The sequence below is a fragment of the Colius striatus genome, chromosome 4 (genome assembly GCF_028858725.1).
Source record: "Colius striatus isolate bColStr4 chromosome 4, bColStr4.1.hap1, whole genome shotgun sequence".
Taxonomy (NCBI): domain Eukaryota; kingdom Metazoa; phylum Chordata; class Aves; order Coliiformes; family Coliidae; genus Colius; species Colius striatus.
In genome coordinates this window covers 59,455,595-59,471,642 of record NC_084762.1, presented here as the reverse complement: position 1 = coordinate 59,471,642, position 16,048 = coordinate 59,455,595, and the positions used below count along the sequence as shown (strand labels likewise).

Here is a 16,048-nt window from a genome sequence, read left to right as displayed (position 1 = left end):
AGATAGCAAGATAGTTGTGTATAATAGTCCACTCCAGTTTATAAATCTGTGAGAACTGGAAATGGCAGCAAGATCTGATGCCAAATTTTGCCAAGCAGTTCTTAGCTCCTTATTAGCACTGCAGCTGGTTCTTCACAACTTCCATCTTTACCTGCTAGTCACCGTCAATTGTGAGAATACCATAGTTACACTTGGACTTTGTATGCAACAAGGAAGAGACAGAGGGCATATGTGACATGTCCTGAGGGACATCGTTATGCAAAACATTTGGAAGAAACAGACATAAACTATGGATGAATTTACAATATTTCCCCTAGAAAAACTGTAGATACTATACCATTCAGCGTGTGAGGTATGCAGAGAGGAAATTTCCACACATGTTTAGAACCTGCTTTCTACTCTCTGTCACATTCAGTTTGGATTTTGCTATTAGCAATAGGATATTTGCATTTTTGTAGAGACAAGTGATTGCCATCTCAGCAATTTTTCCAGCCAACAAAGGGAAAGTGAGTAAATAAAACCTATTCATTTTAACCATGGGAAGTAAACAATATTGATTCATAAATAATAACATATTTCTCTTAAATAAGCAGGCAATGCCAACAAAAATATGAGTGAAAACTGTTAATTCAGTCTGCATTTTTTTCCTTTGTTTTTTAATTAGGAAAACTAATGTAGTATTAGGTCATGCATCCTTTAAAGAATTGCTGATAATATCTCTACTTTCCAGGGAAAAGTTGAAGAAGCTTTAAGGGCCTTTGAAGCGCTAGTGAATCAATATCCACAGAGTCCTCGAGCAAGATATGGGAAAGCACAGGTACTAAAGAAAAGCCATAAGTGTTAAAAAAGATAAAATAAGCCTTTATTAACAATAGAGTTCTAAACCCCAGTCAGACTTCATTTATAATTTTATCGATGTTTCCTAGGGAAAAAAAGAATTATGTAATCCGTCATAGTCTATCTGTTTCAGTCCTTTGTTCTTCCTCGATTACTATGGGAGCTTTCATCTAACTTTAGTCCAATGCCAAGTATAGTAAATAACACAAAAATAATAAGATACATTCTGTGGATCTCGTGAAAACTATTAGATGAACAGTAAGAGAGAAATCCCAACTAATGTCCCAGTGCGGAACTTAGCTGTTACATTCTATTTGCTGTAGCTGGTAAATAAATATGTCAGTCAACTCTGGCTGTTTTTTGCTTAGTAGAGAAGGACATTCAGAGGTTTTTCTACAGAGTATGTTAAAGAATAAAGAACATAAATTCTTAAGCAAGGAGGATTAAATTGATTTTTCATATGAAATGAGTTCTATTTTAGGTGTTCTCCTCAAATACAAAAAAATCACCCCAAAACCACACCACCAAAAAGCTAAGCATCAGAAAATAAGTTCTGCGTTTGTAATACTTTTGACCCATGTTGGGATGTTTCAGAAGAGAATAATCCTCGTATTTTTATAAACAGTAGGATAATCCCCCTGTACTAGGTGTAATAAGAGACTGCCTGAACTCATGTTAATCAAGATGAGCGAAGTGAAGCCCTCACTATAGAAGGGAATTGTGCTAATATACAATTAATGAAGCACTTGGAATTACAACTAGTTTTCACATGGTTAATAAATTATGCTAAAACCAAAGCTATAATAGTCAAAGAACTATCACACAAGCTCTTGATACACAAGAAACCAAATATTTCAGTGCTCACTGTGTGAAGGATAGTCTGCTGAACTATCTAAAGACGGAACTGCAAAAAGATTCCAGGTAATTTTACAGCATATGTTCCTAACACAGTTGAAGCCATTGCATTTGAAGTATGATTGATACAACAGCGAATTTAGATCTATGAATAAGAGCTTCTGCACCTGCAGTGCTTGCTATGTGTCTACACTTTGCTCTACTAATTAACTTAATAAAGAACACAAGCCAGTAAAAATAGAAGTATTTGAGAAGAGTGCATTAAACACATAAAAATGCATGCATTTATATAAATAATTGAAAGCAATGCTTTAAAAATTTGAGACTTGAAATATAGTCCCTTTGGGGTTTTTTTCAGCTATGGAAACAAATTATGAAAATGCCATACCACAGGTGAAATCAGTCAAAACTTCCATCAGCTTCATCAGAAGCTGTAATTTCACAATAGAATCATAGAATCATAGAATGGTAGGGGTTGGAAGGGACCTTTAGAGATCATCTAGTCCAATCCCCTGCAGAAGCAGGTTCACCTAGATCAGGTTGCATAGGAACATGTCCAGGTGGGTCTTGAAGACCTCCAAGGAAGGAGACTCCACAACCCCCCTGGGCAGCCTGTGCCACTGCTCCGTCACCCTCACAGTGACATAGTTTTTTCTTACATTTAAGTGGAACTTTTTGTGTTCCAGCTTCATCCCATTACCCCTTGTCCTGTTACTATCTACTATAGAAAAAAGGGATGTCCCAACCTCCTGACACCCACCCTTTAGATATTTATAAATGTTAATAAGATCACCCCTAAATCTCCTCTTCTCCAGACTAAACAGCCCCAGCCCACAGCCTTTCCTCATATGAAAGATGTTCTATACCCCTGATCATCTTGGTGGCCCTGCGCTGGATTCTCTCCAGCACTTCCCTGTCCCTCTTGAGCTGAGGAGCCCAGAACTGGACACAGTACTCCAGATGAGGCCTCACCAGGGTAGAGTAGAGAGGGAGAAGAACCTCCCTTGACCTGCTGGCCACACTCTTCTTCATGCATCCCAGAATGCCATTGGCCTTCTTGGCCACAAGGGCACATTGCTGGCTCATGTTTAGTTTATTATCAATCAGGACTCCCAGGTCTCTCTCTGCAGAGCTGCTCTTCAGCATTTTGACCCCCAGCCTGTACTGGTGCACGGGTTTGTTCCTTCCCAGATGCAGGACTCTGCACTTGTCCTTGTTGAACCTCATGAGGTTCCTCTCTGCCCAACTCTCAAGTCGGTCGAGATCCCGCTGAATGGCAGCACAGCCTTCTGGGGAATCAGCCAGTCCTCACAGTTTGGTGTCGTCAGCCAACTTGCTGAGGGTACACTCTGTGCCCTCATTCAGGTTGTTGATGAAGATGTTGAACAAGACTGGCCCCAAAACTGATCCGGGTGGAACTTCACTGGCCACAGGCCTCCAACTCGACTCTGTGCCATTGATCACACCCTCTGGGCTCTGTCATTTCTCATATATCTTCTCATATCAATATTTCTCATATATCTTCTGATCTGCTCCTGAGCTTGGTGAACAAATTCTGAAACAAGTTCTAACAGAGCTGTAAGGTAGATATGCTATCAATATGTGCAGGAGTAAAGCCAATTCTTAATTAATTTTCTAGGAAAGGGAAAATAAATTTTGTCAAAATATATGAGGAAAAAATAATATTGGTGTGTTTTATCTGGTGAGGCTTAGTATACAGGAATAATCCATAAGCAATAATTTACTTCCACATTATTAAAACAGATTTCTTCGTGTATTTTCAAAGCAGAAATTATGACTTCTACAAATATTAACCAAAAACCTGTGTTAATGTTTGTTTTAGGTGCAAATTTTCTCATATTTGTGCTTCCAAATAGCTTGCAGGAAACAAGAATTAAAAGTAATTAAAATCTACCTTACCATAAAGCACAACCAAATAAGTTTTCCATCGTTATGCCAACATTATAGAGATTAAAGATTATTCTAAAGTTATTCTCAGTTTAATACTGCATAGTTTGACTTTTAAGAAAACAAAGATATTTGCAAGACTAATGGAGTACTGTGTGTTCTAATAATGGCTTTGTAATTCTAGTCTGAAGATGACTTAGCTGAGAAAATGAGAAGTAATGAGATGCTGCAAAAAGCTATTAACACATATGATGAGGTGGTTAGTCTGCCAAACGTCCCTTCAGATCTGATAAAACTGAGCTTGAAACGAGAAGCAGACAGGCAGCAGTTTCTTGGTAAGTTTTGAGTGATGCAAAAATTACAGAAGTTGTGTGAGTGAGACTTACAGAAAGTAACTAAGGCAATAAAAATGCCATTTCCATTGAATTTTCAGTGGTATTTGTGTTCCTATCTCTTAAATGCTTATGAAAAATCCTTTAAAATTCTTTAAAGTTTTGCTATGGAAGTAGTGTATGTAATGCATGCGTGATAACAATGCACTGTTGACAACAGTGCACTAAGTGCTAAGAGAAGCTGTGATGGGAGGTGGTAAATTGTTATTGACAGAGAGGAAGAAAATGTTATTCTTTTTCTACTGAAGCTGAGGAAAATCAGGAGGAAATTGATGGCATGCACAGAGTGATAACCGTACCCAGAATAAACTTTTGGTAAACATAGACAAGAATGGAATTGAACTTGGGGATAACATCTGCAAGTTAGGTCTCAGTTCTGTGCTGTACGCGAAGTGATGATTAGAATATGAGGCACAGTCAGCTTGGGTGGAGAAAAGAGTTCTGTTCCCATGGGTTGGATTTTGGTAACTTATTTTGATCTTCCTCTTCCTCAGCCACACCTCATCTAGGAAGTTGCAGGAAATACTTAGTTTTAAGCATTTAATGCATGGTTCATTTTATAATAGAAGTATAGTAGAACTATTGTTTCATTCTAGAAATGTATTTAATTAGTCAAGACATATTATTTTGATATGTTTACCTAGTTTTGTCAAGCACTCTGACATCTGTGTATGAAAGAGCAACCAAAGCACAAAGAATATTGTTTGCAGCTACACTATAAACGCTTCTCCACTAGAGGTTACCATAGCACTGCATGATAGGCACTCGCAGTGGTTTCCTGAAATGATCCTTGTACTAAACCCCCAGTGACAACCAAGCAACTGAATATACTCCTACCTGCACAAGTTTTTTTTCAAGTTTGGCCTCTTGATATGTAGTGAAAGTGGAACGCCTGGGTCTGATTTGTGTTTTCTTAGTCGTTGTGTAAGCATCTTGCTACTGTTACTCATATCTACAGTTATGAGTTACAGTTATACCTACATTGTCTTGTTCAATCAAATTAGGTCGTATGAGGAGTTCCCTGATTACTCTACAGAAGTTAGTTCATCTGTTTCCCAGTGATACTTCATTCAAGAATGACCTTGGTGTTGGTTACCTCTTGATAGGAGATAACAGCAATGCCAAGAAAGTATATGAAGAGGTGAGTTTCCATTCCAAACAGGGAAAAATATTTTTTGCATTCGTATGTTCATACTAAAGATTGCTTGCTTTTAACTTCTTTTAGTTGTTAAACATTTTGCATGTCAGGTTTTTAATATATGAATATAGCTATGATTTTTTTCTAGTAAAATTCTTAATTATCTTCTAATTTTAATTCAGATTTTCTAGTACTGTCATGCTAAAGTTTTTTGCCTCATAGACAGAGAAATGCAGATGTTTTTCATATGCTTAATAATACTTGATTTCTTATACCTTCTGGTAGCCAGGTTTGGAATATATTGATAACATGTATGAATGTAGTGCACAGTATAAAAAAGATGTCTTAGCATGACACAGAAACAGCCTATTTCTTTACAGGAATACTGTCTTTAAACATGCAATGAAGTAGTTCAGTACTCACACAGCTATTTAACCTTTGCTTTTTCATTATATTTGTAAGCAGCCTACATTGTATTTTAATTTCATGGTGCTTCAAGTGTGGACAGTTCACTGTGTTTATATTTCTGTCTTATACTATGATTATCAGGCTGGGAAAACTTCACCTCCAGGAAGGGCTACTCTCCTCCTGTGATCTAGAAACCCTGTTAACATCTGGAAACTCTCTGACAGATGTAGAGCTTAACATTACTGGTAGAACAGAAGCTGTCAGAACCTGATCAGAGATGATTTTGCTGATGCTGGCACACTTATTGCGGTGCTTGTTTAGTACAGACATGGTACAGTGGCTGATTATGTAGATGGAATGATTAGTACCACCTCCTGAAAGTAAAGGTCCAGTTTTCCATCCCCTACATCTGAGAGTCTGAAGGGATTCTCATTTCAGGTGGTTTCTCAAAGACAAGGAGGACATTTAACCTCAGGGTTGGAAACGGTAGCTGAATCTTGATATTATCATTTTTTTTCCTCAAACTCCTGTGGTAGTTCCAGATGTTGCCAGAAAAATGTTCGCTTTGCTACTTTGGCTATTTCTTAGGTCCCTCCATAAAACATTTCTGTTCAATGATTTTTGGCCTGCTGTCAAAATTTCTTGGAGGATTGGAAACATCAACTTTTAAAGATAGACTATATTAAGCTGCAAACTGTAAGGAACTTGAAAAAAAACAAAAAACATGCTCCTTTGGTGCGTTTTCCTGTACAATTTTTCAATATTTCACTGCAAACAATATAGTTGCTGTAATTTCTCAGTATCAATAACCACAGGACTTTTTATAAATCGAAGAAGATAATGAGTTTGCTATAAAATTGCTTTGATATTGAGTTTGATATACTTCAGAGAAGTGTATACTACTCTGATTAAGAACAGATATGTTTCTGCAGATTTTATCCAGTGTAATTATTCTGTTTTGCAGTTCACTAACCACTGAAATAGAATAGATCACAGTGATGTTCTGTCTTTGTAGAAGAGCAACAAATAATTACTTCTTAAAAGGAGTTGGATTTATTCTTTTTAAAAATCATCTGTGTTCTGTCCGTATTCTGGGTATTCCTCAGGCTGAATTCCAATACTGTATTGTCATTTTTTTTTTTTTCTGGATAAATTTATGTAAGAAATTTTAAGAAAGGAAACAGCCAAAGAAACGGGGACAAGCACACGTGTACCTGCATTTATTCTTGGTTGTACTAAGGGCTTCTTACATGATTTTGGGCAGATTTTTTAGAGGCCATATGGTCTCCTCTTGAGTACTTTGCTCAGCTGTTGCAATGGATATTTAGAAAGCTATTGACATAAGGTTTGGAACTCCTACCATACGTATGCAGGTTCTCTGCATAGCCAATAATGAGAGTGGAAAACTGTGAAGAGTGGTTCTGGGGGCCTCCTGGAGACTTCTTCCCACGATTTTTTAAAAACCTGAGAAACTTCTGTAGTGTGATTATATCCTACTTCTCACTAGTGTAGGACAAATTAGCCATTTGACAGAAAAATGTAAGAGCACAGACAAGGGCATGAACTCAGTGCTGCACAGTGGACACATAGAATCATAGAGTTGTTTCAGCTGGAGGAAACCTTTAAGATCATAGACGAATATTTATGAATCCTGGGTTCTGGTTCCTACTGTAAGGATATTTATATTCTCTGCTCAGATGTTTTTTAATGCAGAAGGCATGGACATGTAGGAAGTGAGATCAGAGCTCAGAACACATCCTCAAGAGAACATAGCCCTTGTTTGACCAAAGGCTCAGCTTTTTGCTGATTCCTGTCTGGTTCCATTCATTTCTTTGTGGTTGTCTGGCATCTTGTGTGTGTGGTACTTGCTTCTACTCCTCCGGCAAGTCCCCAAGTACTTGAGTACTCCCAAGTTCTGTGCAGAAGACTCTACACTCCTAATTTCCAATTTTCTGGGAATCTACTAGATTCTTGCACAAAAGGTACCTGTATCCTCTGCTTCCTGTTGTAACATTTTGATCTTAATTCAGTCTATGTTAAGCATGGGCTGAGCACACACAACTAGCTGGACACTTTTCACAGGTGCTGTCCCTCATGTCGGAATTGCAGCATATACTATTTCAGACCAGGCTAACTGTAGGTGGTATCATCTCCAAGGCATTGAATAGATGTCAAAGGAATATTAGTGAATGAAAACTTTCTGCTTTACATTTAATAAATATAAACTTAAACTAAATGTCCACCATTCAGTTCTTATTTTCACAGAATCTTAAGGGTTGGAAGGGACTTTGAAAGATCATCTAGTCCAACCCCCTTGCCAGAGCAGGATCACCTAGAGTAGAAGGGCAGAGTAGAGGGGGAGTTGAACCTCGCTCGACCTACTCACCACACCCCTTCTAATACACCCCAGGATGCCATTGGCTGTCTTGGTCACGAGGGCACATTACTGACTCATGCTCATCCTGGTGTCTACCATGACCCCAAGTCCCTTTCCCCTACACTACTCTCTAACAGTTCATTCTCCAGCCTGTACTGGTACATGGGGTTATTCTTTCCCAGATGCCAGACTCTACACTTGCCCCTGTTGAATTTCATTAGATTTCTCCCCACCCAACTCTCCAGCCTGTCCAGGTCTCGTTGAATGGCAGCACAGTTTTCTGCTGTGTCAGCCACTTCCCCCAGTTTAGTATCCTCAGCAAACTTGCTGACAGTGCCCTCTGTTCCCTCATCAAAGTCATTAATGAATAGATTGACTAGTACCGGTCCCAGCACCATGCCTTGAGGGACTCCAGTAGGTACGGGTCTCCAACTAGACCCAGCCCCTTTTATTACCACTCTCTGCCTTCTTACCTACAACCAGTTAACAATCCACCTCACTACCTGATCATCCAGCCCACACCTTGTCAGTTTTGCTGCGAGGATGCTGTGGGAGACAGTGTCAAATGCTTTACGGAAATCAAGATAAACCATATCCAGTGCACTACCACCCTCTATCCACCTTGTTACATCTTCATAGAAGATCTAAAAAAGGCTATCAGGTTGGTCAAACATTATTTCCTCTTGGTAAAGCCATTTTGGCTGCTCCCAATGACCCTCTTGTCCTTTATATGTCTGGAGACAGCACTCAGTCATTCCATCACCTTTCCAGGGATGGAGGTGAGGCTGACTGGTCTGTAGTTACCCAGCTCATTCTTCATACCCTTTTTGAAGACTGGAGTGACATTTCTCTCCTCCAGTCCTCAGGCACCTCTCCCATTGCAAATTTGTTTTCTCTTAGCAGCTGTTGAAGTGTTAGTCACATTTTTATTTCAAAAGTCTTAAATACATATTCCTTCTTATAGCTACAGAAGCAATGTGTATAAACACTGAACTTCATATCAAGAGAGTTTTCTACTTAGAGCTGTAATGTGGTGTAGTCTAACTCACACAAAATACATTTTTCTAGTATGCATTTGCCAGAATTTATGCTGAAACACAGAGAGAAAATGGTGTCCAGCTGGAGAGGATTTCAGTTTTCCCTCTAATACTGTTTTCTTTTGAACATTAAACTTAGGGTCATGGAAACGTAACATTAAAAGAAGTTCAAGTTAACACAATTTAGAGCTGTTTTTGTTTTCAAAAATCTACAGATTATGATAAAAAATAGATCAGAAGAGAACTTTACAAGACCAATTACTCTACTAATAGCACTTTTTCTGCCTGCAGTGCTGAGACGTGTCTGTATGGCTCAGTGCAGCATTATACAGACATTCGTAAGCCAGCTCTGATTGAGCCATCTCAGGTACCAAAAGCAGAAATATCCACATTAATGCAGTACTCTGCCCTGGCTAATTAGCCATGGATAGCCCCAGAGGTTAATTTCTATATTCATGATTAATATTTAATTGTCTATGAGCAGTTTAGTAAAACTTATTTCTAAACATAATTAATATTGCATGCAGCAACAGCAACAGAGTAATACAATTTACATTAAATACTTCCAGTGTAATTTCTGCTGATTGTATCTCTTTGCTTCTCTTTAGGGGCTCTGAATGTAGATCATGCCTTAATGTAACTCGGCATAGTTTCAATCAACCATAATACAGAAAAAATCTATTCTCTCTTAATTAAACAGATAATTGTATAGTTAAAGGAACTGTATCAACATTATATGGTTAATAAATATTTCTGACAGTCATTTATTTCACCCTGCAGGTACAGATTTTTGAATCAAAATAACTATACATAGAATGCTGTAGTCAAAAGGCACAAGTTACATAAGATGATAGCGTATTCTTATACTGGGAGTCAAACTCACCCTTGCTGTGACTTGTTGTTAATAATGTGTCATATTATGGACAAATTGATTGTTCCTTCACAGTAACTCTTTTCTGCAAAAAGAACTGAAATGCTGCTATTTTTAACTCACAATATTTTATACTTACATTGTATTGATTTTGGTTTTTCTTGGATGTACATTGTATGTAATAAGTTTGAAGAAAGCAGAGAAACTGGCCCAGAGAACTTGTTATGGTTTTGTTTGTAATTATTTTAAATGAAAAATTAGGTTAGACAGTGACTGGAAAAGGCAGAGAGAAATGACTGTAATGTGTGCAGACATTTTTTCCATGGCATAAGTTTGGTAGCTTCGAATATGGTTTCAGGCAAGAGAAATTGCTCATCTGTCTGTAATTTTGTATTTAGCAACTGTGCTAGATATTCAGCAGGTGTCAGCCTCTGTAATTCTACTGACTGCCAGGGTCTTGATCCTCAGAGACTGAGGATCTGTCCAGGTGAGACCGCCTACCCTTATTCTAAGGAAAGAGGAGGTGTAACAACGGATGAACTCGAGTAGAAATGTGGAGTTGGAAAGAAGATCAAGACATTCTCTAATTTTCCCCTTGGCTGAGGAAGACCAAATGCACTTAAATTATCTCAGTAATATTGGGGTATATGTCTCAGAACTCAGGCCAGCCAGTATCAGACCTCCTTTCTTCCCCAGTACATTGATATTCTACAGCTGTCCCTGTACTCAGAGCTTTGTCTCGTACAGTCCTCATAAAATATTCTTTTCCAGATATTTGCCTATGTGTTTTCCTTTCCTGCAAAATTAAACCAGGTTTTAACTCAGATATTATCTGAATCTTACTCAGGATACAAAATCTTTTAGCTTAATTCAACATGATAGGTCTTGGTCTTTGTCAAAGAGTTCAGCACACAACTACAAGAATAATTTATCCATCACCTTCTAGTGTGAAAGCACATTAAATTACTACTACGTTAGACCTTGTATTACCATTTGATAGCTTTCCTTAGCCAAGCATCCGTGAACTCTTAGAGACGGTGCTTCAGTTCACTGGAAGTGCTAAGAATGTCCTGTGTATTCCCTGGGTGTGTGCAATCCCGTCACATGAGGCAGGTGTCTTTTTAACAGCATCTTTCTCAGTTGCACTGACTGTGCTTTGCGGAGGAATGTATTTTTCTTTTGCCAAGACTAGTTTATCACCAGTATAAACCTGTCTAACTTTCAGCTGTTTCAAGTATACTCCTGCACTACATTTTTCATGACTGTGCTGTACACTCATTCAAAAGCAGCTGCTTTCCTTCAGAGCTTTCAAACCTGGCATATGTAACTTGGATGTCAATGAATGGTATTAATTCTGTAATGTAGCATGCCATAACTCAAGAGAGAGTGTAAAGAAATATGGACAATGGAAAAACAATGCAATGCAGAGGTTCCAGTTGGAATAATTTTACTTCTGAGACTTTAAATTCTCCTTTCCAGAGAATCACAAAATTGAATGAGGAAAAAAAGTACAGCCAAGACAAGAATGTATCTGGGAGCCAGTGATAGAAAAAGATGTAATTGCATCACTAAATAGTAATATCCACACAGGTTTGTTAATGGATATGTTAATACATAAATATTTATTTCCTTTACTCTTAAACAGGTTCTAAGCATGGCTCCAAATGATGGCTTTGCCAAAGTGCATTATGGCTTCATCCTGAAGGCAGAAAACAAGATAGCAGAAAGCATACCCTATCTAAAGGTATTTTTCTTTTCTCCTCTACAGTAAATATTTAACCTGTAACAAATAGAATTCCATTGTATAAAACATGTGAAGATAGAAGCATACCAATCATAAATCATAGTTTAAGCCACGTGTTGGATTTGTGTTGCTAAGTCACTGCCTACGAACTAGAACAAGCTTATACATCAAGACTCATCAATTCTTAAATATCAAATATTTAGTTTATTAGTGGTTAAGTACATAGGGTTGAGTCTCAAATTGTTTTGAGTTTGGGAAGAAATACCACAAAAACTGAAAATGCTTACATGCGTGTGTATGTAGGGTAAGTGTAAGTATAAGGTAAGTGCCCTTCTCTGATACACCTCTGTCTTGATGGGACTGAGAGGAGAGACCATGGCATTTGGAAAACTGTCTTTTTACTGAAATGTTGTATTTGTTCAACCTAAATTATAGGTTACCATGGTGGTCATATTTTATAGCTAATTTTGTAGCCTGTCTCTTGCATAGAATTACCAATCTATTTCCAGCAATCAAAGTAACTGTTTTAGAAGTCCTGCTGAAGTTTCTCTTATACTTTGGGTTTTTTTAGGAAGGAATAGAGTCTGGTGACCCTGGCACAAATGATGGACGCTTTTATTTTCATCTGGGTGATGCCTTGCAGAGAATGGGAGACAAAGAGGTATGCATTTAATATGTTCTTGCTCTAAAGTCTAAACCTCTGATGGACTGCAGAATCCAGAAAAACTTTTAAGCGCAGACTCAGTGTTGAAATCGTGAATAATCATACTGCAGTAGCAATCCAGCATATGTGTGTAGAGATCAAGATCTGCCACTGGTGTGACAATACAATCTCTTAGCATCCTGTGCTTTAGAATTATCCTAAACTTTTGAAGTTTTCATGAGACAATATTAACAAAGAGACCAAACATTTTTCAAAAATTTAGCACAGCTATTTTTAGAGTCTGTTTTCTGCTTCTACCACTTACAACAAAGATTTTAGCCAGAGTTAGAAAAAACAGTTGCATGTGTGTGACTGTACAGAAGTTTTCTCATAGCTCTGAGAGAGAATCATAGAATTGCTTAGGTTGGAAAAGACCTTTATGATCATTGAGTCCAACCATTGACACAGCACTGCCACATCCACCACTAAACCATATACCATATCCCTAAGTGCCACTCCAGAGATGGTGATTCAACCACTTCCATGGGCACTGTGGAATGCTTCCAATACTTGACAACCCTTTTGGTGATTTTTTTCCCCCCCCTAATATTCAATCTAAACCTCCCCTGGCACAGTTACAGGTGATTTTTTCTTGTCCTGTTACTTGTTCCTTGGGAGAAGGTGTGGAACTCCACCTCACTATAACCTCCTTTCAGGTAGTTGTAGACAGTGACCATGTTTTCTCTCAGCTTTCTCTTCTCCAGGCTAAACAACTCCAGTTCCTTCAGCTACACCTTATAAGACTTGTGCTCAGGCTTCTTGGCCACCTAGGCACACTGCTGGCTCATGTTCAGCTGGCTCTTGACCAACACCTCCAGATTCTTCTCATCTTGACAGCTTTCCAGCCACACATCCCTAAACCTGTAGCATTGCATGGGATTGTTGTGGCCCAAGTGCAGAACCTAGCACTTGGCCTTGTTGAACCCTGTACAATTGGTCTCAGCCCATCGATCCAGCCTGTGTAGATCACTCTGTGGAACCTTCTTACCCTCAAACGGATCAACACTCCCACCCAACTTGGTGTCATCTGCAAATTTTCTGAGGGTTCACTCAATCCTCTCATCCAGATTATTGATAAAGACATTAAACAGAACAGGCCCCAGCACTGAGCCCTGGGGAACACCACTGGTGTCTGACTGACAACTGGATTTAACTCTATTCACCACCACTCTCTGGGGCCAACCAGCCAGACTTTTACCGAGCAAATCATACACTCATCCAAGCCTTGGGCAGATAGTTTCTTCAGGAAAATGCTGTGGGAAATAGTGCAAAATGCCTTACTGAAGTCCATGGCTTTTCCCTCCTCTGCTAAGTGGATTACCTTGTCATAGAAGGAGATCAGGTTAGTCAAGCAGGACCCTGGGCCTGCTCACCTAGTTTTAATATATGTGCTGTGTGGTTGCACTGAAAGATCATCTGTTTCATAACCTTCCCCAGCACCAAGGTCAGACTGACAGACCTGTAGTTCCCTGGATCTTCCTTCTGGCCCTTCTTGCAGATGGGTGTCACATTTGCTGACCTCCAGGGTCCTCCCTGATAAGCCAGGACTGCTGGTAGAGGATGGAGAGTGACTTGGTGAGCAGTTTTGCCAGCTCCTTCGGTACCTTTGTGTGGAACCCATCGGGCCCCATAAACTTGTCTGTGTCTAAGTGGTGTAGCAGGTCATATATAATTTCCCCTTGGATTACAGAGGCTCCATTCTGCTCTCTGTCTTCCAGCTCAGGGTACCCAGGGCTGAGTACCCAAAAAACAACTCACCTTACTGTTGAAGATTGATGCAAAGAAAGCATTAACTACCTCAGTCTTTTCCTCATCGTTTGTCACTATGTTTTTCCTTGCATCCAATAGAGGATGGAGATTGTCCTTAGCCCTCCTTTTGTTGCTAATGTATCTGTAGGAATGTTTTTTATTGTCTTTTACAGCAGTACCCAGATTAAGTTATAGTTGGGCCTTGACCCTTCTAATTTTCTCCCTTCATGACCTCACGACATCCTTGTACTCCTCCTGAGTTAACTGCCTCATCTTCTAAAGGTCATAAACATTCCTTTTTTTTTCCCCAACTTATAGCCAAAAGTTCCTGTTCAGACAGGCCAGTCTTCTTCCCCACCAGCTTGGCACATGGGGTTAATGGTTAAATCTGCTGTAGGAAAAATTAATGATCAAATATCCAGTAGAAAAAGTTATAATCGACAACAAATTATCATCTCGACATAGAGGAGACTTTTAAATTTATTAGTGGATAGTTCACTGTTAAGCTGTATTTTTCTCACTGACCTCACTAGACTTGCTGTATTTCAAGATTTAGTCAAGGAAACAGATCAATATTTAAGGAACATGTGAAATTGCTATCACTGAAGGTTTGTTGAAGGTAGATATTAATCTATTAGAACTAAATTAGAAATAATGAATATGGTCTTGGTAAGTGCTAGGGAAAAAGTATTCAGTATACTCCTTCCAACTCTAACTTGATAAAATGCCAAATTGAATTTAAGAAGATAAATTAGAACTCTGGAAGGTATTGTAAAACAATGTGCTATTCACTTAGAATGTATAAACTGAGTGCATCTCAAGTACTTTCTTGGAAAAGAAGCTATGCTGTTGTAGCCGTCCTGAATAGTACATTGGCCATTATTTAGTCTTTCCACTGCCAAGATCTGCATTTGAAAAGAAAGATTTCTCATGAAAACTCAGAATGAGCAAGGAAACTCAACCCTACTCCTTGCTGTCAAAGGCAACCCTGTAGCACAATTCTTCTAATAGGTAAGGATTATCAGTATTATACATTGTGATTAGAGCTTGTAGATCTTAAAGAGCAGCAACATTCATATTCATCAGTCAGTGGCTGAAAAAAAGTAATTCATCCCCCTTATCATTTGGACTAACTCCAGACATTGCAAATGGATGCAAGGCAGTCAACATGAATGATCTAGATATCCCACTGCTATTAGAATTTACATCTTGGGCAACGTACGTTATAAATCATAATACTTCCATTTCAGAGACTCAACTAAGACAACACAAAAATTTAAAGATATGCTTCATGTTACTCAAAGGTACTACTTTCTTCTCTTTTTTTTTTTTTTTGACCCATACACAATTTTACAAAACTTTTCAAGGGAAAAAAAGCAGCAGCTTGTGTATGGCCTGCTGTTATTCTGTTCATCCACACTGTTTTTCTGTGTTTCAGATAAATACTATAAGGCATCATTCTATTGCAGCTTTTCCTTCATGCTTCAAGAGAGTTATAAAGATCAGAGTACCACGTTTTTAAAAAGCATGAAGAAAGTTTACAAACTCTTAAAAACATGGTTGCAATATAGAGACTTATGTAAAAATTTGCAGACAAACCTCACAAAATCATTTATTACCTTTTATCTGAAATAAATTTTTCTGGAAAATTTTATAAGTAATCCATTACATGAAGAATTTCCAAAAACTTCTGGCTTTCTTGACTGTTAGACTGCTAAGGAAGTCACATACTACTCTCAAGGCTCATCTGTATAAAAAAAAAAAAAGATTTGTTTTTGCTGCTAGTTTACTGGCTTCAAAGCAAACATAACAATTAGTTGATGTGAATTTTGTCCTAGAGATGTGTTTATATGATAGTATGTTTTGCTTGTCATTAGACCCCATGCATACAACAATTCTTCTTTAGCTTAAGTTACTACTGTGTTTTTTGTCTCAATAAGTCTTTCGCTTTAGCCTTCACATCAAATGTGGGCAGATTAATGGAAGAGTGTCATATGCTCATGAATTAGAATAGGAGAAATTACTCTCT

General features: G+C 38.3%; 1 protein-coding gene across 3 annotated transcripts in view; it reads left to right on the top strand.

The window, feature by feature from the left end:
* ASPH (aspartate beta-hydroxylase) overlaps positions 1-16,048 on the top strand; it is a 119,034-nt gene that overhangs the window by 78,026 nt on the left and 24,960 nt on the right. For all 3 annotated transcript variants that reach the window (XM_061994415.1, XM_061994414.1, XM_061994416.1), the window contains exons 18-22: positions 731-817; positions 3,785-3,935; positions 4,997-5,133; positions 11,469-11,567; positions 12,139-12,228. In XM_061994415.1, the coding sequence (XP_061850399.1) occupies positions 731-817; positions 3,785-3,935; positions 4,997-5,133; positions 11,469-11,567; positions 12,139-12,228 (564 nt within the window). The remainder of the gene's footprint in view (positions 1-730; positions 818-3,784; positions 3,936-4,996; positions 5,134-11,468; positions 11,568-12,138; positions 12,229-16,048) is intronic.